General features: G+C 57.6%; 1 protein-coding gene and 1 long non-coding RNA gene across 3 annotated transcripts; one reads left to right on the top strand and one right to left on the bottom strand.

Annotated features, from left to right (window-relative positions):
- Window positions 1–123: 123 nt before the first annotated feature.
- SEMA7A (semaphorin 7A (John Milton Hagen blood group)) lies at window positions 124–25,233 on the top strand. Of its 2 annotated transcripts, none has more exons than XM_003901197.5 (14): window positions 124–838; window positions 15,637–15,788; window positions 16,276–16,317; window positions 16,616–16,708; window positions 16,909–16,993; window positions 17,139–17,249; window positions 17,843–17,982; window positions 18,565–18,749; window positions 19,605–19,713; window positions 19,807–20,005; window positions 22,533–22,660; window positions 22,835–22,989; window positions 23,189–23,250; window positions 23,559–25,233. In XM_003901197.5, the coding sequence occupies exons 1-14, from the start codon at window positions 667–669 to the stop codon at window positions 23,918–23,920; spliced, it is 1,995 nt and encodes a 664-aa protein (XP_003901246.2). In that variant the 5' UTR covers window positions 124–666; the 3' UTR covers window positions 23,921–25,233. The 2 variants fall into 2 exon arrangements, with proteins under 2 accessions (XP_003901246.2, XP_031524339.1); XM_031668479.1 differs by lacking the exon at window positions 124–838 and adding an exon at window positions 880–989.
- LOC110743704 lies at window positions 5,036–15,027 on the bottom strand. Its single transcript, XR_004185103.1, has 4 exons — window positions 14,940–15,027; window positions 8,931–9,097; window positions 5,982–6,085; window positions 5,036–5,122 (listed from the first exon to the last, which is right to left on the bottom strand). It is a non-coding gene; the product is annotated as an uncharacterized LOC110743704 (long non-coding RNA).
- Window positions 25,234–26,495: the final 1,262 nt, after the last annotated feature.

A 26,495-nucleotide genomic window follows, 5' to 3' on the forward strand; every position in this document is an offset into this window, starting at 1 on the left:
GAGTTTGGATTTTCTGAGCGTACACCAGCTGGCTGGGGGGGGAGGCAGCCCAGAAGGCTGCTGGCTGGGGAAGGGAGGAGAAAGGAGAGGGAGGGGAAGGAGCCAGGCCAAGATGAAAAATTTCCAGTGTTCTCCCAGGCAGAGCAATAGCGGGTCCCTGAGTGCTCCCCACATATCATCGTTGTGCCTGCTGGCAGGCTCAGCAGGGAGCCGTGTCCACTTAGGCGAACTCATCCTCCAAGGACCATAGTCCTCAGGGTGCGAACCACTTAGCTGGCCATAGCAAGGTTGTTGGGTGTTGGACTCCTCTGTGCCTTTGGACAGAGGTCTTCCACGACTTCTAGGCCAATCTTTTTATGGGGTGCAGGGAGTGGAACTGAGGCCCAGAGAGGGGATAGGGCCTGCCGCCCCTGGCAGAAGACCACAAGTGTGGCTTGTCCGCAGCTGGGCTTTCCCCGTAGAGTTGCCCGGGAGAGGGTGCGAAGGTTCCCCCAGCGGTTCCGCTCTCGCTCAGGAAAGCCAGTGAGGCGAGAAAAGGCTGCGAGGGGCGGGGGGAGGGGCGGGGTGGGGTCAGCGCTGGCTCCGCCTCCTAGCGCTTGGGTCTGCCTGCGGCCGGGCGCTGGCTCAGTCTCGGCTGATTGCTGCTGTCGCTCCCGGGGCCACGGGATGACGCCTCCTCCGCCCGGACGTGCCGCCCCCAGCGCACCGCGCGCCCGCGTCCCTGGCCCACGGGCTCGGTCGGTGCTCCTGCTGCGGCTGCTGCTGCTGCTCTGGGCGGCCGCCGCCTCCGCCCAAGGCCACTCAAGGAGCGGACCCCGCATCTTCGCCGTCTGGAAAGGTAGGCGGCGCCGCGCGGCTGGTCGGGCGCGGGATCAGACGCTGCGCGGGGCGGGTGCGGAGTATGCTGCACCCGGAGGGAGTGCGTGCGCTTGGCTCTGCGGGTCCCGGGCTGTCCCCGCGCTGTCCTCGCGTGGAGCGTGTGGGTTTGGGTGAGTGTGTGTGAGTGTGTGCGCTGGCACACCAGAGCCGGCTGTAACGCTGCGGCGAGCGAGCGGCGGGGCCGGAGCCCCGGCCAAGTCGCACCAAGTCTCTGGCAGCCGGGAGCCGCAACGCCCGGGCGCCAGGGGAGGGGGCGGGCCCCTCTCTCGGCCCCGAGCCAGTCTGGGTTCTCTGGCTCGGGGGCTTCGGCGCAGGACCCTTGCCCCGCCCGGGACACCAACCCCGGTCCCCTCCTCTTGAGCTGCGGGCTCTGCTGGCGCGCGGGGCGCAGGCTGGGCCGGCGAGGGGGGCGCGGACCCCTTGCCGCCGCCGCCGCGCTTCGGCAGCGGGAACAAAGACCCCGCCGCCTGCCCCCGCCCCCGCCCCGGCCTGGAGCTCGGGCCAGGCAAGGGGGTGGGCACCCTGCGGCGAGGCGGCGGGACGTGGTGTGGTGCGGGGGCTTGGGGTACCAGGGCGCTGCCTCCGCAATGCCGGCACCGGCCGCTCCCCCCTTGCCCGCACGTGGCAGTTGTCACCAGAAATCGGCTCCAGCGTTGGGGGGCAGTGCCCGTTGGGTGGTGCACGGCTGTTGGGACCCCCAGGCGCTGGATCTAGGGCGGGGGTGCAGCCTTTAGGCCAGGGTAGGTATAAGAACCTGGGGGACCGGAGTCACCCCCAAGGCACCTCAGTTTAGACCCTGTACTATGGGACAGAAAGCCGCCTAGGCGGGTGTTTGAGGCTTTCTGCCGTGAGGAACTGATCTCCCCTCCCCTGCATTGCACACAAATGCCTCCCCGCCCCCAGGCCGACTCGGCTCTGTCCCCAAATTTGGCGTGTCTGCGGCCCCCCTGTGGTGATGGTGGGGGAGTCGCAGTGGGGACTGGGGGAACTGGTCGGGTCTGGCCCCACCGGGAGCCTTTTGATGCCTTTGGCAGTTTGCAGGGATTGCGGGAGTCTGAGCATTATCTGGGGCAGGTATTATTAGCAGAGGGGAAAAAAAAAACATACAGAAAACGAGTGGCCCGAACTGCCGCAGTAGCTGAGGGAATGTGACTTGCCCAAGGTCACTGAGCAGTGTGGGTGCTTAGGTGCAGGCAGGGGCTCTGATCTGGCACAGGACCAGTCCAGGTTCTGCGTTAGGGAGGGGAGAAGGATTTAGATGGTTCAGGGACTATGAATGAGGTGTTCTGGGGACCAACTCGGCTACCCAGTCTGAAGTGCTCCTGGAGGAAGCCGAGCAGCCCTGCTAGAGCTCTAGCCGCCTGTGCATGTAGGAGACCTGCACACCACTCTGCAATCCCAGCTCTAGCCCCAGCTTCGTTTGCCCTCCCAGCAGCTTTGCCTTCCCTCAGTCCCCTTGGCTGTCTTGGACATCATAGCATGTGGGCACTCTGGAGGGGACAAATGGGCATGTCTGAGTGTTCTGGAATCTTTCCCTACATCAAACCCTTTGCATTTTGGCTCTGTTTGCCTGTCCCACAGTCTTCCCATGACCCCCCACCCCCACCCCACTTAATGCACACCCGCTTCTTAGCACTTAATGCATACATCCCATCCTGGGCACTTAGTTCCCACCCTGAGGCTATTTAAAGCTGCTTTCAGTCCTCTTACCCACTTTTCGAAGCTCCCAGCCCAGCTCCATGGGCTACCTCCCCTACCCGCAGTTCACTACTGTAGCCACACTGGCTGTGCCCTCTGCTTAGTAATGCACTGTTGAACCCCACTGGCTGGGGTCTGCCAACCGTTCACCAGTCTTGTCCAAGGACAGTCTGTGGTCTCCTTCACCAGTGCCAGGTGCCCCACTGGCCAGACAGGCCCTGCCATTCACCTGCCCCCCACCCCCAGGGCCACCAGCTGGTGATGGTGTGCCCGACTGACAGCTGCCTCTTGTCTCCTGTGGGGTGACACATGGTAATCGGACAGGAATGGGCTTGGGTAGGACAAACCCAGGAATAGGGTAAGAGGGGGTCTTGCTGGAAGTCTAGAGCTCTGTCTACCAGTGGGTGGGTGCGAGTATGGTGGTATCCAGGAATGACAAAATCAGGGATGGTGGTGGTTCTGGAGCCGTTTCTCTGTGAGGCATAGATGGGGATTTTAGTTTTGAGTCAGGACAGCTGTGGGGACTGGAATAGGTATGGAAAGTTCTTTATTTTCTGCTGCTTGGATCCCCAAGTTCTAGAGAAAGATTAAAGCAGGGAACTCTGAGAGGGGCCCAGCCTGCACTGATCAGGGAGGTTGCTGCCTCTGCAGCCTGATGAAAGTCTGGCACAGTGTAGCGCAGGCCAGGGAGAGAGATGGGCCATCATGTACCTGCTGGGTGCCCTTGAGCTCCGCACTTGTCTTTGACCCTTAGAGCTTGCCAGAGCAAGAAAGGCTCTAGGGGTTGTCTCCCAAGGGCTGTCGCTGACACATGGGCAAGTCAAGGATGTGCATGTGTGGTCCTGATCTTCCTGCAAGCAGCGACTGGAAGGGAGTAGGTTGCAGGTGAGGTCTGGGGCTTAAAAGGAGGTTGGCATGCCTATGTAAGCTGTGCACCCCTCTTCCATTTTATCAGTGGTTGGAGGAGGTAGAGAAGGCATGGAAGGTCCTGAACCCCAAAGTCAGAGGTGAACCAGCCTGTCCATGGGGAAACAGAGCCCACATCCCCAGTCTCAACCTGCCCAGCTGGTTCTGCCCTCCCTCGCTTTTGTCCTATTAAACAATGGGATGTTATTGTTGACTTGGTGGCTGCTGGGGAGCCATTCTGGGGCTGCTCCCCAGGGCAGGAGGTTTGTTACCTCCTCCAGGGGATGAGGTCACATCTGGGACTCCCCAGTCATCAGCATTTCCAGTGGAAATCCTTGCCCCCTTGGGGACTTAGATGTGTTCATCACCTTCAAGGTGAACTTCCTCTGCAGAGTCTCATGGTGGGGGGGCAATTCTCTGGAGGAGAGGGGGAGTTTCCTAAGCCAAGAGAAATGCATGGTGAGGTCATCAGGAGCTTCCTACCAAGCTCTGCGACCCCTCTGTCCTGGACAGTGAAGATTCTGAGAGCAGGTCTGGTGGAATGGATGCTGGCACAGGTCCAAGGATGACCGTGGTATAGGGGAGAGAGTTGGGAGGTCGGGAGCCTGGTTCAGGCTGTGACCTAATTTGCTCTGTGACTCTGGGCAAGTGTTTGTCTTTTACTGAACCTCAGTTTCCCCAAGTGCCCAAAGAGGGTAGGAGAGGGGGCTTATCCTTGTCTGAGATTTAATGTCTTAGGATTTCTATCTCTCTGGGATGGGAGGGGCTGGACAGAGTCTGCGGTGGCCTGTTTAAATCTTAGATTTCCAGAAATCTAGAGGAGAAATTGAAACCTGGGAAGTCAGGGGAAACCCTTAAGTTTCATGTTCTTTCCTTATTCTCTCATGGGCCAAAGGCTGAGGATCATTTGGAGGAAATAGCTCATTAGCTTGTGCCCTCACGAGTGGACATATTCACTCAGCAAACATTTGCTGGGGCCAACATTGTCCTGGTCTTGAGGCTGAGCTTGGGGATCATGGAACAAGATGATTCTATGCCCTTGTAGACTTTTCAGTGTAGATGGAGATGGGCAGATAAACCTGCAGGTACAACAGAATGTGTAACAGAGAGCAGCTATGGGCACTGAGGAGATGTCTAACCCAATTTTCCCAATCAGGGAGGGCTTCCTGGAAGAGGTAGCAAGCTGAAATGGCAGGAGGAGTGAGTCAGCTGGGGGAGGGAAGGAACAGGAGGAAGCACCCCACTTAATAGGATTTTAAATCCAAGAATTTACAGCAAGGACCACAGAGAGGAGAGAAGCCATGTGAGGGGCCCCCATATGAGGAGGTATTGAGTCAGCCTGGGCCTGGGGGCTTCCGAAAAGTTTGAAACTTGTCCAGCTGGGCATAGGTGAGGGGATACCTGTCATCCTATGGCTGGCCCAGCAGTGGGGAGGAAGGCTGCATCCACTGGAGAAAGGCCGTGGCAGGCAGGGAAGGCCTCTCGAGCGCTGACAAGGCCATAGCCCCGTCACAGCTCCCTGGTGGGAGGCTGGGGCTGGGTCCAGGGAGACCATGGCTTTCCGCATTGACTCCTGACCACAGGACAGTCTCCAGGTGAGAAGGTCTGTCCCTCAGCTCTGTCTTCTCCTGCTCTTCCTCTGCAGAGATGGAAGGAGCGTGGAGGTGGTAGGGTGGGGGCGGCGTGGATAGATCACTATCTGGGCTGAGGGTGGGGCCCTGGGGGAAGCAGGGAAAGCTGGGCTCTGTGTTTTGAGGAGGGCCAGGCAAGGTGGGATGTGAAATTCAACCCAGGGGGCAGGTCTGGCAGCCCTCAGGGGGCAGTAGCGGGAGTGCATGGACCACTAGCTGACGGCCTGTCCACCCCCAGCTTCACAGGGCTCTGTCACAAGAGACTGACTGCACTTCCCCCGCTTTGGTCGGCAGCTCTGCACTGAAAAGTTTCCACTTCTCTTGATTTCCTTTTTTGGCCCAGCATGGCTGCTCCGGGAGCCTTCCTTCGTCCATAGTTGGGGGAGGAAGGGGCCCTTAACCTGTCCTGCCTTCAGAAGAGCCAGGGTTCCGTACCCTTGCAGGAAGGGCCAGCCACTAGGTGTATGGCCAGCTGTCCTGTCCTCAGGGAGCCAGACAGGCTAGAAAGAAAGCCAGGGAATGGAGAGCCCCAGCGTCTTGTTGGGCCCTGCCTCCTCAGAGGACAGAGTTCCCCCTTCCCTAGCCAGCCAGGCCTCGAGGGACCGTCCCCTCTCTGCCCCGAATGGTATGGGGTGGCTCTCCAAGCCCTTTACTCTCCCTGGCCCTGGCCTTACTGTGTCTCCAGAACTGTGCCCAGCCTCCTGGAGGACCTCTGTCCCTATGCTGCATCCCATCTGGAACACACGGCACACAGCTGCTACCTTCCCCAGGCCCTGCATGGTGGCCTGGCCCCACTGCCTCCTGGACTCCCATGGTTCTTCCCTCACTGCTCCCTGGCTCCCCCATTCCTCTCTGCACCCCACTTACCTCCTCCTTTCTGCTCTGCCCAGAAAGGAGGTTGCTGGTTCTTTCTCAGTTCTTCTGAGGGACCTTCTTGGATGACCCCAACCCACACAGCCTTACAGCGCTAGCTTAGGATGTCAGAAAAGAAATGCCAGAGATTAGCTAGGCCAGCCAAACATTCCACAGATGGAGAAACTGAGGCTCAGAGATGACAGGGACTGGCCCGAGGTCACCCAATGAGACAGGCAGAGCTGGGACCGGGGCTGAGTCTTCTGAGCCTGTTTCTGCCCCAACTCTCAGCCTGTTTCCAGCTTTCTGTCCGCCGTCATACTCTGTCCCAGGCTGGGGGCTCCTTGAGTGCCTTTTTTCCTCAGCTAGCTCAGCTGGGCCCAGACTCTTCCTGCCCCAGTGCTGTCTGTTCTAGGAGCCGCACCAGCCATCAGTGCCCTCTCTTCAGGACCTTGAATTCGGACCAGCTCCATATACCCCTTCTGGTCTTTCCTCAGGTGGTCTGGGCCTTGGGTGCCAAGGACAGGTTGATCTGTGTCCCAGCTCGGGCTAATCTGGTTTTAACTGTCATGACAGCCTGGGATTAGGCTGATCCTGCCATGCCTTCTGCACCCCATGCTTCCAGCCAGAGGCTTGGGCTCTGTGCCAGCACCCCCGGGTAACTTCTCATCATGGAGGGCAGCAGGCCTAGGTCTGTGTTCAGCTCCTCTGGGGGAGAGTCAGGAAGAGACTGGGTTTGCCCTTGGGGAGCCCCCCACATTCCTGGAGAGGTGGGTCTTCTGCCTGTGAAGTAGGGTGGACCCCTGGGAAAGTCAGGAATGACCTGCAGATGTAGCCTAGGACTGTGACAGGAGGTGAGAGCAGGAAAGGTCAGTGTGGGATGGTGTAATCAAGGAAGGCTTCCTGGGGGAGGAGGAGGAGCCAGGCTAGAGCTAGGGGCAAGGGCATAGAGTGGGGGCAGAGTACAGCACAGACAACTATTCATATTGTTGTTTGTACAGAGTCTCACGCCTTTTGGGAGGCCGAGGCAGGCGGATCATTTGAGGTCAGGAGTTCGAGACCAGCCTGGCCAACATGGTGAAACCCCATCTCTACTAAAAATACAAAAAAATTAGCTGGGTGTGGTGGCACACGTCTGTAATCCCAGCTACTTGGGAGGCTGAGGCAGGAGCTCTGGCCCAGCCTGTCGAGGAAGGAAGGTCACTGTGATGACTTCTGCAACCCATTGGTGACCCAGGCGTCTGTTCTAGGATACCTGTCCCTCTCGCATGGGAGTTTGGCCTGCCCCAGTCTTGCCTTTCTTCATTGTCTGAGCTGCTCCCTGGCAATGGAAGACATAGAGCAAGAGGAAGCCTTGTCCTCACCTTCAGGACCCCACAGGCCAGATGAAATCCCATTAGACAGCATGATCTGAGTGAAGATGGTAGTGCCAGATGGTTTGTGGTACAGGGTTGAAGGTACGGGCAGTGAATCTGGAATACTTCCTGGATCCAAGGGATTTAGCTAGATTTTCAAGGACAGGTAAGATCCATGTGCACAGAGAAAAGGGGAAAGGTCAATCCAGGGAATGGAGAACAGGAGCAAAGTGCAGAGATGGGAATGAGCCATGGCAGAGCTGTGCAGAAATGAGGTGGGCCTTGACTGCCCTGCCCTGAGGTTTTGGGCCCTGCTTGGATGGGCAGATAGGAGCCATGGTGGGTCCTTGAGCTGAGGAGCGGAGGTGAGTGTTTTGGCCAGGGCTGGCTGGGTGGGGACCTGGCTGGTGAGCACACTCTGCTCTTCACTGTGGTCAGCTTCAGAGCATGCAGTACTTTTTTTTTTTTTTTTTTTTAGAGACAGGATCTCACTGTCTCCCAGGTGGAGAGCAGTGGTGCAATCATAGCTCTCTGCAGCCTCGAACTCCTGGACACACGTGATCCTTCTGCCTTGGCCTCCTAAAGTGCTGGGATAACAGGCATGAGCCATGGCGCCCGGCCCCACAGAGTACTTTATGTTCCGAGCAGAGATCTTGAGAGACTTGTCTTCCTACTCAGTCACTCAGGACCAGGGCCCCACGCTGCACCATGAGAAGATTCCTGCCCCACTGTTGTAACTTAGGATCTTTAAGATGGAGAGCACTCCTTCCATGATTAAGAGAGAGACAGATGGAAATAAAGATTTTGTTACTAACAGGTCTTGAGGGATACCTGGCATACCTGAGGCCACACACGTGGAGGTCAGGGAGCACATGCAGGGTGGAGGGATCCATGGGCCAGCATCTTTATGGGGTCCAAGGTGTTATTCAAACAAGTTTTTCACAGGGAGTTTGTTTTGTTGTTGTTGTTGTTTTTTGGAGATGGAGTCTCGCTCTGTCACCCAGGCTGGAGTGCAGTGGCGCCATCTCAGCTCACTACAACCTCTGCCTCCTAGGTTCGAGCGAGTCTCCTGCCTCAGCCTCCCAAGTAGCTGGGACTACAGGTGCACACCACCACGTCTGGCTAATTTTTTTGTATTTTTGGTAGAGACGGGGTTTCACCATGTTGGCCAGGCTGGTCTAGAACTCCTGACCTCAAATGATCTGCCCGCCTCAGCCTCCCAAAACGCTGGGATTACAGACGTGAGCCACCGTGCCTGGCCTCCACAGGGAGTTTTAATTGGTGGGTTTACAGCAAGTAGTCATGAGTTCCAGGAGGTCATGTTGTGACTGAGACAAGGTCACTGGCCTGTCTGCACAGTCCATGCGGGCTGTGGGGTCAGTGGGACCAGTTAAATGGGCTGTTTGTAGCTGTCCCACAGGGAGGCAGTCACCAGGAGATGACTGTCTATGGTAGATATCTGGATTGAGCACATTGAGGAACCGGGAGGGGGCAGGGAGCTGGAAACGGTGTCAAAGGTGACAGCCCTGCTTCTGGTGTAAGAAAGCCTAGATTATATTCAAAACGGATGCCAGGACAACATCAAAGCATAGGAATTCACTACACTCACCTGGGCCTGCACACCCGTGCTCACTTACACACTGTCTTCAGGGTGTTATGGGCAGAGGTCAGGCCTTCATTGGCCAGGTAGCCTCTAACTGGGCTTCATCCTCTGTGGGCCTTGGTCTCCTCATCTGTCTGGGAATGGCTGGCCTGGAAGCCTCCACAGGCCCGTCTCTGGAATACAATGTTATAAACACAGATTCTGGAGTCAGCTTGCCTGAACCTCTGCTCCACCTCTTACTAGCTGTGTAATGCTAGGTAAGTTACTCAGCTTCTTTGTGTCTCACGGTCCTCATCTGCAAAATGGGGATAATAAAAGAACCTATTTCATGAGAGTTCAGTGATGATTGAGTTAAAACTCATTTGGAATAGTGCTTGGCACGTAGTAAATGCGATGGAAGGGTTGGGTGGTAGGGGCATCATCATCGTCGTCATCATCTTCCTCCTCCTCCTCTGGTATCTCTGGTTTCTGATGGAATGCAGCCCTGGCAGCCCAGCCCCTGCCAGTTCTCCCTAATGGGCTTTGCTGGCTGGCTGCCCTTGCTCGGTCTCCCCTGCTGGTTCAGGCTAAGGCTAAGACTGGGTAACCTTCTGTTTCTCAACAGTCTTCCACCTGCCTCCCTCCCTCCACTTGGGGTGGTGTAGCCATCCTCTGCCCTCTCCCCCACCCCTGCCTTGGCTCTGGGCCCAGGGGCAGGCCCTGCACCGCTACCCATTGTCTGCTTTGAAGGAGCCACCAGCTGACTTCGGCCCCACTCTGGGGCTTTTGGAACCTGATGGGCTGGAGAACAGCCGGAAGGTGGACAGGACATGGTGTTTGTCCTGGGCTTCCGGCCTTCCCTGGGCTTGGGCTCAGGGCCTCCTTACCGGCCTTCCTTCCCTGAGTCCTTGAATCCTGCCCAGCACAGCCGCTCATCACACTGCTTTCCACACTGACCCTTCTCCCCAGGACTTTGCCCCGGACAGTCTCCCCAATAGCCAAACCTTCTTCTGGTCCTTTGAGCACAGTGGTGCTGTGGGGAGAGCATCCAGACCTTGGTGGCTTGGAAGGGCGTTAGTTTTCCTGTTTGTAAAACGGCAATACAGGTTGTCTTGCCTTCTTTACGGGTGGCTGGGGGTTTGGTGGGCTGGTCAGTGGAAGCAGATGAGAGTGTCAGTTTTTTCTGCCGCCTCCACTTCCAGAAAACTGTCTGACTTCTGTGGCACTCAGAGAGTCACACTTTCCCAGAAAGACCCATGGACTTAACCCTGATTGTTTTGTGATTTGTTTCAAGAATCCTGGTGGGTCGTAAAACCCAGGCCCAAACAAGTACCAGCACCCACCCCAACTCACACTCAGCTAAACCACAGAGGAGGAAAGTGAACCCAGGAAGGCCCAGCCTCAGTCACCGTCACAGCCAGCCAGCTGTCCGGCCACCAAAGAGATAATGAGACTTCTTGGAGTCAGGGCTGAGCCACACATGAGATATACTCCCCTCCCACCCACAGCTGACCTTGGTGGGTGGGAGGATACTCCCCTTTGGCCCAGCACACAGCGTGCTCTTCTCATGGCTCATAAAGAAGGTAGACTACTCACTCCTCCATGAGCTGAGTGCTATCTCGAGGCCCCACCACCTGCCCCAGCACACAGGCTCTGCTCCTGCCAGGCAGCTAGCTAATCTAGAACCTAACCCTGCCTGAATTTTGCCAGGACCCACCTGCAGCCATGACCTGTCCTTAGCACCAAGCCAGTGCCACCCTGGAAACCAGGCTTCTCACACCCTCTTCCTGGCCATATCAGGAGAGACAGAAACATTTGTTCCTGTACTCCCACCCCTAGTGGAAGGGTTTCCTCTACCACTCTGACATGCACAGCACCTACACTTCCACCATTAGTCACTCCTTTGGATTTAAGGCTTTGATCACTAAAGGCCCCTGGGAGATCAGGGCCTCACCTGGAAGGTGGGTGGGCGGGTGATTCCCTTTAGTTATCAGGTTAGTGACTCGGCACCTAGTGAGCAAGAGAGGGAAGGGTAGAGTAGGGATGATTCAGGGAAGTAGGGAGAGGCTGAATATACAGCTTTTTGCAAATCAGAGGCTCTCCAGGAAGCCCAGGATGTGATCCTGGAGAGAAGCAGCTGGGTAATGGGTACTGGAAACTTGGAGCTTCCCTCGCTCTGTGTCCTTGGGCCAGTGGTACAGCCTCTCTGGCCTCCACGTCCTTCAGTTCAATGACTGTTCAGATCCTCTCCCTTCCACCTTGACATGTGGATGTGGGATTCCAAAAGGTGGAGAGGCTGCAGGCTAATTCCTGGGCATCATGTGGGCCTTCCCTCTACTCTGTTTGCCAGGCATGTGGTTGGGCAAGGGTGTGAGGTAGGCCTGGCAGTGCAGGGGTGGGGGCACAACTGTGGGAGGAGGCTCCTGCCAGATGTGCTGGCTCTCCGACCTGAGGTCGGCCTGCTTTCTGCTCCTTGGCCCGGGGCCTCTCTGACTGCCTGACTTAGGCATTCTCCGGGGGGGTGCCCACATTCCTGCCATTTTCAGAGCCTGACTCTCTGCCCACTTTCAAAGGGCTCCTTGAGGTTAGCATTCAAGGCCCACTGGGTCAGTGGGTCAGGTTGCAAGGCTGGCTTTGCCAGACCAGAGCATGGGACCCAGCCCCTTCATGGGCAACACCACCTCCCACTCTGCCCTCCCTTGGAGCTGCACTCCTCTTTCACAAACAACAAGAGTATGGGGACAGCGGGCCAGACGGTGACAGCACCAGAGTGAATGAGAAGAGGAAGCATGCGCCACCAGGCAGGCCTGCTTTAGGAAACGCACCCCAGAGGCCCAGACTTGCCACAGTCGGTCAGCTGCTGGGGTGGTGATCCAGGGGAGGGGCCCCAAGGAGTCAGGCCCCATTCTTTCCAATGGGATCAGAGCCCCGTGAGCACCTGGCCCCAGGGCTGTGTCTGGTGGAGGTTATCTCCTATAACCCAGCCTTCCTTGCAGCCCGCCTATCTGACTGGAGCTGGGCCTTGCTGGCCCTGCCACCATGAGAAATGGGACTCAGGGGAACTATGGAGTCCGACTGGGTACGGGGCAGCCTGAATGTGCTTTCTTGGTCCAGCAGGAGCGAGGATTGGCTCGGAATCACATGGGGTGGGGGGTGGGTTGTCTTGTGCCTGGCTTGCCTCTGGGCTATGCCCTCCCCATGTATCCCTAGCCCCCTCCCCTGCCTGAACCCCTGGTTATTCTGGGAGCTTTTAGCTACCACTTAGTCAGCCACTAATGCGTCAGGCTGGGTAGTGAGGGGGGAGACACGGTGCCAGACGGTGCTCCTTTTAGACAGGCAGGATGGGAAGCAGGGGGAGCCAGGAGGTGGGGGACGCCAGAGGATGGGGAGGCATTTTCCACTCCTGGCCCTGCTCGTAGAGTTCAGGCAGCAGGGGAGAGTGATGGGCAGTGGGTCAGTGTGTCCTTGGACAGGCTGCATCTTCCCTCCCCCATCACACGTGGGCCTCAGCTCACCTTCCCGATTCTTCTCTCATTAGGACTGTGCCAGGCTGCAGCGCATGGCCTCTGCCCTCTGTACAGCCACCTTCCCTACCTTTGCTCAGGCTGTGTCCCCTGCCTGGCATTCCCTCCCTGCCTGTTCTGGGCCCATCCAGCTTTTATCTACCTCTCCTCTCTCTTTGAGTTCATAAAGCAGCAAAAAGAAAATGTTCAGGGATGTGACACGTACTCCCTTGGCCTGGCCTTTTAGGGGCAGCCCCTGGCCTTGCTCAGCCCCTGCCTGCGCAGAGACTCGAGGCCTGGCCCTGATGGCTTGGTGCTGCCTTCACTTCCAGGCAGCCCTCCTGCCCCTGAGCCCCCAGCCCCCGCTCCTGCCAACCTAAACAAAGCTTCCTTTCATGTATTCATCGAGCTGCTGCTGCTCGACACTTCCCGGGCACAATCAGGCCTTTTGAGGGCCTCAGGCGGTGCGGGAGCCCAGGCCGGGGCTGGGGTGGAGAATGGGCCAAGGCCTTGTCCTGGGGCTGAGCTGGTGTCATTCCCTCTAGCCCATATGCATCACCAAGAAGTGAGCTGGGAGGGGCAGGAACCTGGGGGTCACGGGAGGCCGTGCTCCTGGGCTCCTGTTCGTTTTCCTGCAAAATGGGACGAACAGTCCCTGCCTTCCTCCGCCCTAGCCATTGTGGCTAGGGTTTGAAGGGAACTGGGCTCAGGCTTGCAGATCCGCATGGGATTGTCCTGGCCCTAGTGCCGCAGCTCCTACCCAGGGGCCAGCAGCCCTCACCCTCCCTTCATGTCTTCAGCAGATACTTTGTGGGCAGCCCTGTGGTCCATGCTAAGACAATTTTGCTGGGGAGCTGTGGAAGCTTTCTGTGGTGCGGCTGTCTGACCCCTCAGATGTGTTCCCAGAGTAGGGCTAGGCCTCCCCCTCAGACCTTACTCTCCGGGACCCAGTCATGCCTCGGCCATCAGGGGCCGTCAGGCTCGACTCCCTAGGGCAGGGCTGCTTTCCTCTTCTCTTCAACAGCCCTGCAACTACTAGACGAGACCCCACCCCCTAGCCCAGGGTCGTATCTGGTGCCTCTTTCCCCTTGAGTAGTTGTACCAAATTGGCCTTGCTGGCTCCCTTGGAGACCTGGGCCTGTGGCCTTGGTGCAGGTGTGGGGCTAAGGTGACTGATGGAGGTGGCTAGCACAGTCTGACGGCTGGGACTTTTCTGCTTTGACTCCCAGGGGCTATGGTTCTCGGGTCCTAGCCCAGCATCTCCAGATGCAGACATCTAGCCCAGCATCTCCAGATGCAGACATGCACCTTTTCGTGGCTGCCAGGCTGGCTATTGGGGGATGGGAGGGGGGTGGGAGGGGAGTTGGGGCTGCAGACTGTCTGGATTCCAGGCTGGGCCATAGGGGATGGTGGCTGCGGCTTGGGCTGCGGGTGGAAGGGGAGTCATGGGAGCTGAGTCGGAAATACTGTGTCTGTGACCCCAGCACTCTAATTCTATCCCAGGAAGGGAGGGGGAGCAGGGCAGCACCCAAGACCTGCCAGTTTTCCCTCTCTCCCTCCCTCCCTCCCTCCCACTGAAGTGCCAGTACCTTTCAGCCCTTCCTCTGCACATCTGGGGCCTACAGAGAGGGAGGCTTGGGGGCCAGGGAGGGCTGATATCCCCGGAGCTGTTCAGTTGGGCTGTTGATGATGTGCACCAGGAGAACTACACCACCCAAGGACAGTGAGCTCAGCATTTCTGTGGCCTGCCTTGCTCCTGAGAGCTGATACTCCACCTTTGGACAAGCTGATCTGTCCTGCCTGCTGATGTGACCTTGGCATGTCTCCCAGGGTACCTCAGCATTCTCCTCTGCACAGTGCACCAGGCCACAGAAGAGGTGAAGAATGCTCACTTCCAGGGGTGACCTGACCGTGAAGGGATGTTTCTTAAAGAATGAAGGTGTGGTTGCACAGTGTGCGGTCCAGCTGCTCCATACCCCCGTTAATGCAGAATCAATATGGCTCCAATGGGAGTAAGAGGGATCGGGGGCAGAGTTGAGGAAATGGTAGTTTTTTTTGGTCAGAACTGGAGCTTGGGTGTCACTGCCAAGCTGGCTGCCCCAGAGTTTCCTGCAACTGGAAAAACAGTGGTCAGACCCAGTTCCTGGGTGAGGCCCCGGCTAGTCAGAGGGGAAGATGCTGGCTGTGGCTGATTGCTGGGGGCACAGCCACAGGCCATCCCATCCCTATAATTTACTCCTACAACCAGGACAACCTCAGTAGTGTCACTGGAGATGAGACATCTCCCCAGAGACAGTGGCTGCAGTCAGTTTCTTTTTTGGGGAAAATTTTTCCAGTCAGCCCTTCTGCTGAAAGGCCCAGGCTGTGCTCTGTGAAGGTCCCCCTGTCCCAGAGTTGCTGGGGAGGAAGAGCTGATCTTTACCCCCAGGAGAGCTAACATCTCCGTGGGTGAAACCAGGCCAGAGTGGGCCATGGTGCAGAGTCCAGCTTGGTAGGCAGGAGTATAGGCTCTGATTCAGAATCTGCTACTGACCTGCTTCCATGTGCCCTTGGGCTGCCCCTCCCTTGGCCTCTGTTTTCCCATCTGTGAAATGGGAGGGAGTAGATGTTGAGGTTCCTTTCCTCCTTTAGTCTAGTGCTCACTAAGGGGCTGGGGAGGGACCAGGAGGGGTTGGAGAGGGATTCCTGAAGGAGGAGAAGGGATTCTGAGCATTGTGATTCCTCGGAACCTAGACTCCAAGGAGGGTGCTTGGAGGCCCTGCTGCCTGCTGAAAGGCCTGGGGTCGGGGGGCACCACTTGCTTTGGCTTAGGGCAACAGAAAGCCTCCCAGAGCATAGCCAAGGAGCCCTGGTCCTCCTGCCGGAGCCCAGCCCCTCAAGAGTGTGTGCCAGAGGAGGGGGTCTGTTCCCCCAAGAGGTCCCTAAATCCTGCCCCATTCTGAAGTCACACACACTGTGAAGGAAGGAGAGGCTGCCACACTAGGGGAGGGGCTGTGCTGTAGGTAAGGACAGCTGGTTGCTGGAGCCCACCAGAGGATCTCTTACTTCTCCTGTCCTTGGCTCTCTGCTTCTGGGTGCCACCCAGCCCAGAGCTTGTCTGAGGCCCTGCCAGGACGCTGAGCACAAAGCACTGGTTGTCAAGCAGGTTCCGGTGTGTCATGTGGAGGGGACCCAGAGTCTTCTCTCTTGGGACCTGGCTTCAATGTTTCTACTAATTGTCTCCTCCTCAGGCCATGTAGGGCAGGACCGGGTGGACTTTGGCCAGACTGAGCCGCACACGGTGCTTTTCCATGAGCCAGGCAGCTCCTCCGTGTGGGTGGGAGGACGCGGCAAGGTCTACCTCTTTGATTTCCCCGAGGGCAAGAACGCATCTGTGCGCACGGTGAGCCTCTCTCCCCCAATGCCCCACCACCCTCTTATCTCCCCTCTAGCCCTGCCGAGGGGCCTCAGGGAATCCGTGGGAGCTGGCATCTCTTCCTAAACTGCCCCCACCTCCGTATCCTATAAATGGCTCCTGGGGGAGGCTCCCTAAAGGTAGTCCAGATTGGAGTGGGGAGCTGGGGCGGTGTGGAGAAAAACAGGAGCTAATGGGCCTGGCCAGCTGGGCAGCGCTGCTGCAGAAAGCCCAGGCTGGAAGCTGGGCCCCAGAGCCCATGGCTGGTCTTCTGAACCCTCTGGGCCTCAGCTCTGGATATGAGACCCTGTTTGACCTCAGGTAGATCACTTACCCTCTCAGAGCCCCAGTTGCTCATCTGTCAGATGAGAATAATGGTTGCTTCCTTTGGGGCTTATCCTGAGGCTGTGTGGAAAGCATTTCAGGGGCATCTCACTCCTGGCAGAGTGAACTAATGCTTCTCCCCTTCCCCCAGGTGAACATTGGCTCCACAAAGGGGTCCTGCCTGGATAAGCGGGTGAGTCGGGGAAGGAGTATGGAGGGATCTGAGCCACTTGGTAAAGGGAGAGGAGACCCTGAGGGTCTGAGGAAGGAAGCATGGCCCTGCCCTGTGAGAACCAGACTGATGGGGAGACGTGGTCCTCTGTGCTTAGGGGATGGCATCAGCTGCACCCACTCTGGGCTGTCCTGGGAGGCTGTCACCTATGCTCAACCCTTCCGACACCTTCTTCCCTGATCCTGGCGGTCCTAGTGCTAGACCTGCCAGGGCCTTCCAGCAACCAATTTCTCTCCTCCCTTCTCTCTTACCCGGGCAGGACTGCGAGAACTACATCACTCTCCTGGAGAGGCGGAGTGAGGGGCTGCTGGCCTGTGGCACCAATGCCCGGCACCCCAGCTGCTGGAACCTGGTGAGAAGGCTGCTCCCCATGTGCCTGATTAGCTCGCCTTCTACTGGGTGGGCTTCTGCCCCTCATAGTGGGAAGGAGATGGCGAGACTCCAATGCTGCCCTTGCCCTGGGAGGATTGGCCCCTGGCCGAGAAACTGGCCATCATGGGAGGCAGTGGCTGTGGGATTACGTGACCATCCAACCCTCTGGATCTCCCACAGGTGAATGACACTGTGGTGCCACTTGGCGAGATGAGAGGCTATGCCCCCTTCAGCCCGGATGAGAACTCCCTGGTTCTGTTTGAAGGTAGGGCAGTGCTGGAGCAGGCGCCCCAGGGGGAAGCTTCTGAACTGGGCTGGGAGAGGGGTGGTCAGCTCCTTGTCCAGTGTCTGGAGGAGGGACTTCCAGGAGCTGCCTGCCCTTACTCATGCCCCCCTCCCACCATCCCCAGGGGACGAGGTGTATTCCACCATCCGGAAGCAGGAATACAATGGGAAGATCCCTCGGTTCCGCCGCATCCGGGGCGAGAGTGAGCTGTACACCAGTGATACTGTCATGCAGAGTGAGTCAGGCTCTGACTGGGCTGAGGGTGGACCAGGGGGTGTGAGCACCTAAGGTGGCAGATGGGAGCCTGATGTTTCTGGGAGGGCTCCCTGAGGGCCGCTGGGGCCATGCAGGAAAGCAGGACCTTGGTACAGGCCTGAGGAGTTAGGGTTGGCTGGGGGCAGAGTTCCCAGCCCTCTTTGGGAACACAAACAGAGGGAGCCCCAGACCCAGCGCAGGGTCCCCAGGAACCAAAGTTTATCCTCTGCTGAGTTCATGTGGAGGCAGCCCCCAACTCCCTCCTCATTAGGGCTCTGCCAGTTGGGCAGAAGTGACATAGGGGCCCCCAGGGACCTTCCCTCAATCCCCAGGCATGAAGTCATTGCTCCTGGGCTGATGACATCTTTGTAGGAGGAGGGCAAAACAGGTGTGGGGTGGAGGTGCAGAGCCTAGGGCCCCTGGGGGTGTTGGACCTGATGTTCTGAGTCCTCTTCCAGATCTGATTTGCCATGGTTTGTGCAGACCCGAAGGAGAGAGGAGAGTGTGCAGGGTTGGGGTGGTCTCCCAGGCAAGCTTCCCAGCTTTACGCCCACTCACCTCTGTCCCTGGCAGACCCACAGTTCATCAAAGCCACCATCGTGCACCAAGACCAGGCTTACGATGACAAGATCTACTACTTCTTCCGAGAGGACAATCCTGACAAGAATCCTGAGGCTCCTCTCAATGTGTCCCGTGTGGCCCAGCTGTGCAGGGTGAGCAGGGGCATGAGGGCTGCTGGCTGCATATCTGTGTGTGAATAGGTCTGAGTGAGGGTAAGTTCTGTGTGTCTGTGTGCATGTAGAAGTTGTGCGGATGTAGGAGTGGGTCTGTCTGGGACTGTGGGAGTAGCTGTGTGTACATGGAGCGTCACGTGTCTGTGTGTGGGTAAAGGTGGCTGAGCTCCTGTGCACATATGATGGCATGTGAGCATGTGAGAGTATGATGGTGTGGGTGTGTGTGTGTTTTGCCTGTGTGAGTGTGCTGTGCCATGTGTGTGGGTGTGTGAGTCAGTAAATGTGTGTCTGAGTCCATCTGCTCTGTGGGGACCTGGCACTCTCACCTGCCCTGACCCCGAGCACCGTTGGTCCTGGGCTCTGGCTCAGCCAGGCCTGCTGACTGGAGTCTCATCTGGAGACCTGCCCTGAGTCCTGGGGCACCCCCGGCAGGTCCCGGCCCCTCACAGCCTGCCTTCTCCTCTGGGCCCAGGTGCTGATATTGCTGGCAGTGGTTTCCTGGAGGGTGTGGGGAAGCCCGGGCAGGTGCTGAGGGGCCTCTTCTCACCTCTACCTTTCCAGGGGGACCAGGGTGGGGAAAGCTCACTGTCAGTGTCCAAGTGGAACACTTTTCTGAAAGCCATGCTGGTATGCAGTGACGCTGCCACCAACAAGAACTTCAACAGGCTACAAGACGTCTTCCTGCTCCCTGACCCCAGCGGCCAGTGGAGAGACACCAGGGTCTATGGTGTTTTCTCCAACCCATGGTGAGTGGCCCTTGTCCTAGGGCCGGGGCTGGCATTGGTTCAGTGTCCAGTAGGGACAGGAGGCCTTGGGCCCTGCTGAGGGCCTGCCTGGTGTGGCATGAGCAGGGGCTGCAGGCTCAAGAAGCGAGGCTGTTGCTGCGTGTGGGGTAGGGGGACAGCCAGTGCAATGTGTGTACCGTCGTGAGTGAGTCTGCACTCATGGGTGTGTGTGCATGCCCTATATGTACACTCCTGACTGCACTTGTGCCTGTGTGTCCCGCCACCTGTGTGTGCCCAGAGTGGACACTGGGCCTGGGAGGAAGCTGCTGAAGCATCTCTCGGGGAGCTGGGTGCTATTACACCCGCTCAGGCACTGCCTGAGCCTGGTAATTCACACTTCTTAATCATTCTCATTGATTGAAAACACAGCAGGCAAAAGTGTTGGGTGTGTGTGGGGAGAGTTAGGGACAGAGTAGAGGAAGCCAAGACCCTGCTCTGTGGCTCCTGGGTGGGTGGGGCTGCCCCGGCTGGGAAGAGGTTGGAGGTCTGGCCTCCTGGGGCATCAGCATCCCACAGCCTGTGCCCAGGGAGGGTTAGAGAACTGCTCAGCCCATGTTGGGGTTCCTCCTGCCTTGGGGTTGGGTAGAGCAGATGGCCTCTAGACTCAGTGATTCTGTAACAGGATACAAGGTTGTGGTTTTAGATCGCAGCACAAAGAAATTAGGCTGAACTCCTTCTCTCCTTCCTCCCCGCCATCCCTCCCCATTTTCAGGGGTGTTTGGTAACTCAGTGCCAGGCACAGAGCTGGCCTGGGGGAGTAGAGGTAGATGGGTGGGTTCTGGGCCCCCCATTGAGCTGGTCTCCATGTCACTGCAGGAACTACTCAGCGGTCTGCGTGTATTCCCTCGGTGACATTGACAAGGTCTTCCGCACCTCCTCACTCAAGGGCTACCAGTCAAGCCTTCCCAACCCTCGGCCTGGCAAGGTGAGCGTGACACCAGCTGTGGCCCAGGCCCCAGCCCTCCTTCTGTCTCACCTCCCACCACCCCACTGACCTGGGCCTGCTCTCCTTGCCCAGTGCCTCCCAGACCAGCAGCCGATACCCACAGAGACCTTCCAGGTGGCTGACCGTCACCCAGAGGTGGCGCAGAGGGTGGAGCCTATGGGGCCCCTGAAGACGCCATTGTTCCACTCTAAATACCACTACCAGAAAGTGGTCGTCCACCGCATGCAAGCCAGCCACGGGGAGACCTATCATGTGCTTTACCTAACTACAGGTGAGAGGCTACCCCGGGACCCTCAGTTTGCTTTGTAAAAATGGGCATGAAAGGTATAAGGAATAATGTAGTTAACATCTAGTTGGACCTTTACGTGTGGAAGGAATAATTGAGTGACTAGAATTGTGGGGGGTTAACGTGTGTGGGTGTGGAAGAGTGAGGCAGGGAGAGCTTCCTGGAGGAGGTAGGGGCAAGAGGAGAAGGGGATGGGAGAAAAGAAAGCATTGGGATTTGGAGGCGGAAATCTGGAGAGTCTGAGCAAAGCCACGTGCACCTTTGGTCCAGATGTCTGACTCAGGGAAGAAGATGGTAGGAAGACATGTGGCAAATGAGGAGGAGGGGCCTGAACCACAGGGACCCTGGTCTCTGCCAGGCAGAATGAGGGATTCAGGCCCTGCGCCTGTCTTTGGGATTGTGCAGGTGAGAGGAAACATTTGAGGAGTTGGTGGGACACAAATTAGGCATGAGGAAGGAGTTCCAGGGGCAGAGGCTTCGCCGTCTCACAGAGATCAGGGGCAGCTTCTCCTCTTCCCTGGAGTAGGCCCCGCCGGGGGAAGCTGGGTGGAATGCCCTGGGAGATGCTTCTGCATTCTGGAAAGCCACAGGACACAGAGGAGCCAATCCTGAGTTGGGTTTGTGGCAGTTTCCCATGCCAGCTGCCTTCCTTGAGACTGGAAAGGCCCTCTAGCACCTCTGGGGCCATTTGATTCAGGCCCAAGCGCCCATCCTCAGTTGTTCACATTCTCCATGTGATTTCCTGTTGCTGCTTCACCTTGGAACTATCTCAGCTTTGGTGACCTTGTAGGAAACTGGAACCCCAGCGCCATTGTTTGGCTCCTGGAAGCCTTGGGGAGAGGAATTTCCCACAGGGCAGGACCTGGGTCCTGAGTCCCTGACTTTTTACCCCGCATTCATTCCAGCTGCACCCTTGGGCCCCTGTCCTTGCTTGGCTTCTGTAGTGGCTGGCACAGCTGTTGTGGTCAGCCAGGGATGGCACTAGGGAGCAGGGGAGGAGAGGTCACACAGTGCGGGACTGGGAGCAGGAGCTAGGACAAGGAAGGCTGGACTTGGGTCATGGATTCCCTTCCTGCAGACTTGGGAGGTGAGCACACTTGAGTGATTAGGGAAGGTGTTTTGGTTCTCTCTGAGGGCCGTGCAGGAGGCCACATTTTGCAGCCTGCAGCATTCATATTGGGGATAGATTAAAAAATAGAGCTTTCTGAGTCCTCTGCAGAGAATGGGAGGCTCTCACAACTGGGAGACGTATTGGCTCTTTTCCTGAGAATTTTGCCAAGGGGATGCTGTTACTGGGGCTGGTTTGGAAGGAGGTACAGGGCAGTATGTCTGTGAAGGCAGTGGCTGGGGTGGGGGCTCATCAGGCCCAAGGAGCATCTGGCCACATCTCAGAGTCCACAGATGAGGATCACAGACGTGTAGAGGAAATGTCCTAGGCAGGCGATCATCTGACTGCTTTTTTGGGGCAGGCGATGCCCTGGGAAATTGGGAGGGAGGGAGAGAGGGAGGTAGGCTATTCTAGAAACTGGGACAGCAGTTGAGGTAGGATTGGGAGGACCAGGGGTCAGGATGCCCATTGGTCCCTAATTGTGAACAGAGAGAGCATTGGTCTAGGAGGCAGGCAGCTCGGTTCTAAGACCTTGGGAACTCTTGATTTAGAATCCAAGATCCTTTTTAGATCTAAGATTTTATAAAATTAAGATATCCCCTAAGACCAAATGCAATGCGGAGTCCTGAATTGCATCCTAGAACAGAAGAAGGACATTTGTGGAAAAACTAGTGAAATCCAAATAAAGTCTGTAGTTTTGTTAATAGTAATGCACCAATGTCAGTTGCCTAGTTGTGACAAATATACCGTGGTTATGTAAGATGGTAACATTGGGGGAACTGGAGAAGGGTAGATTGGAGCTCTCTGTACTATCTTTGCAACTTTTTTGGGAAATCTAAAATTACTCCAAAATAAAAAAATGTATTTAAAGTAAATATATTCCCTAAGAGTCCAGGAGACAGGGGAGTTGTAGAAGCAGCTGAGTGGTTGGGTGCTGACAGATTTGGGTTCCAACTTGGTCTCTGCTGCTCATCAGCTCTGTGACCTTAAGCAAGTGGCTTAGCCTTTCTGAGCCTGATTTCCTTATCTGTGGAGTGAGGAAGATGACAGCTACCTCGCAGGGCTGTGGAGGGTTAAATGAGGTGATGCATGGACAGTAGCCACATTGTCCTTGCTGGTGCGGGGCTCCTGCTTCTGTTCTTCCTGTGCAGCCTTGGGAATGTTGGAGGCCGTATCCAGGGACCCCTGGACCTCCCAGGATGGCCTCTCTGGACCAGCCTTGGAAGGTTCTGGGCTGCCCTTAGGCTCCCACATTCCTCCCCAGTCACGCTCTCCTCATCCTGCCCACCCCAGTCCCGTGACCCTCGCCTGAGCTGTGACTTCCCACCCCTCCCCGGCTAGAAGGAGGCTGCCCGGCCCCACAGTGGGGCTCCCGCCCACTGATCCTCTGCCCACCACACACAGACAGGGGCACCATCCACAAGGTGGTGGAGCCGGGGGAGCAGGAGCACAGCTTCATCTTCAACATCATGGAGATCCAGCCCTTCCGCCGCGCAGCTGCCATCCAGACCATGTCGCTGGATGCTGAGCGGGTGAGCCTCCCCCCACTGTATCCCGTGGTCTATGCAGTGACCGCAGCTGAGGACAGGGCTCCTTTGCATGTGATTTGTGTGCTCTTTTAAGAGCTTCTAGGCCTTAGGGCCTGGACGCTTAGGACTGAGTGTGGGGTGGGGCCCAGGCCTGACGCAGTCCTGCTGTCCTTCCAGAGGAAGCTGTATGTGAGCTCCCAGTGGGAGGTGAGCCAGGTGCCCCTGGACCTGTGTGAAGTCTATGGCGGGGGCTGCCACGGTTGCCTCATGTCCAGGGACCCCTACTGCGGCTGGGACCAGGGCCGCTGCGTCTCCATCTACAGTTCCCAACGGTACGTTGGCCAGGATCCCTCATCCCTGGGAGAAGGTGGGCGTGGGAGAGGGGGAGGTGTTGTTGGGCTGGAGGAGGTGGCAGTACTGGGCCTTTCTGGTGGGAACCTCCTCTCTGCTGGAACTGCACTGGGGTGAGGACAGGAGGGCCAGGTCTGCAGCCTTGTATCTGCTGAGCCTCTTTTGTCCTTCCCACTCCAGGTCAGTGCTGCAATCCATTAATCCAGTTGAGCCACACAAGGAGTGTCCCAACCCCAAACCAGGTACGTGATCTGGCCCTGCTGGCGGCTGTGGCCCAATGAGTGGAGTATGGCCCTGCCCTGATTGTCCTGGTCTGAGGGAGACATGGCCTTGTCCTGTGGGCCCCAGGCACATGGGGCAGGATACAGTCCTGCCAAGGGAGCCCTCTTGGTGGGATGAGCGAGACGGAAGAACAAAGGAGGAAGCTGAGGGCTGGGTTCCCCAGGTTCATTCAGAAGCCTTGTCCTGGGATCCCAGTCCATGGGGAGGACACATCCTTCCCTGGAAGCTCTCGGTCCCTCCTCATGGCTGCTTTCCCCTGCCTCCCCAGACAAGGCCCCACTGCAGAAGGTTTCCCTGGCCCCGAACTCTCGCTACTACCTGAGCTGCCCTATGGAATCCCGCCACGCCACCTACTCATGGCGCCACAAGGAGAATGTGGAGCAGAGCTGCGAACCTGGTCACCAGAGCCCCAACTGCATCCTGTTCATCGAGAACCTCACGGCGCAGCAGTACGGCCACTACTTCTGTGAGGCCCAGGAGGGCTCCTACTTCCGCGAGGCTCAGCACTGGCAGCTGCTGCCCGAGGATGGCATCATGGCTGAGCACCTGCTGGGCCATGCCTGTGCCCTGGCCACCTCCCTCTGGCTGGGGGTCCTGCCCACACTCACTCTTGGCTTGCTGGTCCACTAGGGCCTCCCAAGGCTGGGCATGCCTCAGGCTTCTGCAGCCCAGGGCACTAGAACGTCTCACACTCAGAGCCGGCTGGCCCGGGAGCTCCTTGCCTGCCGCTTCTTCCAGGGGACAGAATAACCCAGTGGAGGATGCCAGGCCTGGAGACGTCCAGCCGCAGGCGGCTGCTGGGCCCCAGGTGGCGCACGGATGGTGAGGGGCTGAGAATGAGGGCACCGACTGTGAAGCTGGGGCATCGATGACCCAAGATTTTATCTTCTGGAAAATATTTTTCAGATCCCTCAAACTTGACTAAATGTAGCGATGCTCCCAGCCCAAGAGCCCATGGGAGAGCTGGGACCCCATCTCTGGACCCTGGGGCTGAGGCCTGAGTCCTTATGGACTCTTGGTACCCACATTGCCTCCTTCCCTTCCCTCTCTCATGGATGGATGACTGGTGTTGCTGAAGACCCAGGGCTACCCTCTGTCCAGCCCTGTCCTCTGCAGCTCCCTCTCTGGTCCTGGGTCCTACAGGACAGCCGCCTTGCATGTTTATTGAAGGATGTTTGCTTTCCGGACGGAAGGACGGAAAAAGCTCTATTTTTATGTTAGGCTTATTTCATGTATAGCTACTTCCGACTGCATCTGTATGAAAATACCAAAACTACATGCTGGGGGGGTGGGAAAGGGAGGGGCTGGGAAGGGATGGGTTGGGGAGGGGGGTGATCCCAGTCTGAGGCTCCCGGGGATGAGATAAGAGTCTGGAGACGGGCATGGGTTCTTGGAGAGTGGCATGAGCTGGCTCTGCCCTGGGAGCCCGGTCTGAGGGGGATGTTGTTTTAGCCCCCAGTGTTGGGGGTGGTTATGGGAGGGGGTGGGGTGAGAGAGACAAGGGAGAATGAAGGAGAAAACTGAGCCGTAGGTTCACCGTGTTCATTTAGAAGGACGAGCCGGGTCCTCAGGGGGAGGTTCCAGGACTCTGCCCTTGGCGTTGAGGGTTGGGGGGCGGGGGGCCTCCTCCCTTCCCCTCAGCCCCCTTCCCCAGGGGCTGTGCTTCCATGCTCCTAGCCTCCCACCTTCGCTCAGGACATGTTATAACTTAGGCTAAACTGTGAAAATTCCGGTGGGGATGGCCTGGACCGAGCTCTCCAGGCAGGCGGCCCTGCCCCCAGCCCTGTCCATCCATTTCAGTGGGGAGCTGGGCCCTTCTCCAGCTGTGTCTGGCCGCCCAGGGCAAGGGCTGGGGCCAGCGGCCTTCCAGCTTTGGCCCCTGCACCTCTTCTCAATGCACTTTAATAATGTAACATATTACTAATAAACGAGCTATTTATTTACCTGCGCCTGTTCCTTGCCTGCAAAGCTGTCCTGGTCAGGGGGTGAGGGTGGGGGCTCCTGTTTATTATTCGCCACCCCCTGGCTACGTGAGCATCACACGCATTCTTGCATGTCCTGGTTAGGGCCCAGGAGCCAGCTTAGCAGGGCTGTAGCTAGTGAGAGGCAGGAATGGGGACCTGAACCCACGACTCCTCAGCAGCGTGCTGCTTGCCCAAGCCTTGACCCCAGAGCCCCAGTAGCACCTGCACCCCTTTTCCCCATTCCCAGCCTCCACCTCCCACCACTTTCCCTGGGAGGCCTGGCCTGGGCCATGCTAGAAACAGCCTCAGGATTCCCTGCCTTCAAGGGGCAGTTCTGGAGGGCAAGCTGATCAAATGCGGCCCTGTGGGATGCTGTAGGCTTGAGTGTGTGTGCAGGAGGCTGGTGCTGCCTGAGGGGATGAGGGAATGGGATTTGCTCCAGGCAGGGTAGGGGTCTGGGTGAGGGTTGGAGAGTAGGGAGGGAGCTGTGGGGAGGGTTTAGGAGTGATGAGGTGGGATTTGAGCTGTAGAAACTCAGGCCTCCCTCCAAGATCAAGTAAATAGGTTTTAGAACACATACGTTTGTGCAGGAAGGAGCCTCTGAGGCTGGGGTGGAAGGATGCAGGGGAATTAGGAGGCTGTCCAGTGGCAGGTGGAGGTCAGGATGAGGGCAGTGGCTCTGGGATGAAGGGCAGGGACAGTAGGGGGAACTGCAGATAGAAGTCCAGATGTCCCCCCAGAGGCCTCACCTCCCCCTTGTTCCCTTCTCTCTGTCCCCGGTCCCTGGAGGCAAGGACCTAGGCCTTTGGGGTCTGCTAGGTGTTTTTCCTGAGCAGTGACTGCTGGAGGGGTCCGTGGCAGACTTGGGGCAGTTGACTTCTCTGTCTGAGCCCAGCTTCTGGTTGGCTCTGGCAGACCCCACAGGATTGGAATCGCCCCCGCCCACAGCGCTCCCTCCCACTTCAGTTTGCTCTGCACTTTCATAGCCAGCCCATTCCTGAGGATTCTCCCCATCCTTTTCTCCCTCAACGCTCAGCATGCCCCGGGGAACCAAGGTCTCAGCAGGTACACAGGAACAGGGGTCTCTGGGAGTTTAGGGAACCCAGAAGAGCCCTGGGTGACTGGGGCAGAGACCTGGGGCTGCTGCCACAATTTGTGGTCCTGGGCAGACCCTCGCCTTTCCCGAGCCTCATTTCTCTCCTGGGTAAAAGGCAGGGCTGGACCTGGGCTTCTGTGGACCC

Source organism: Papio anubis, chromosome 7, assembly GCF_008728515.1.
Source record: "Papio anubis isolate 15944 chromosome 7, Panubis1.0, whole genome shotgun sequence".
In the NCBI taxonomy this organism is placed as follows: Eukaryota; Metazoa; Chordata; class Mammalia; order Primates; family Cercopithecidae; genus Papio; species Papio anubis.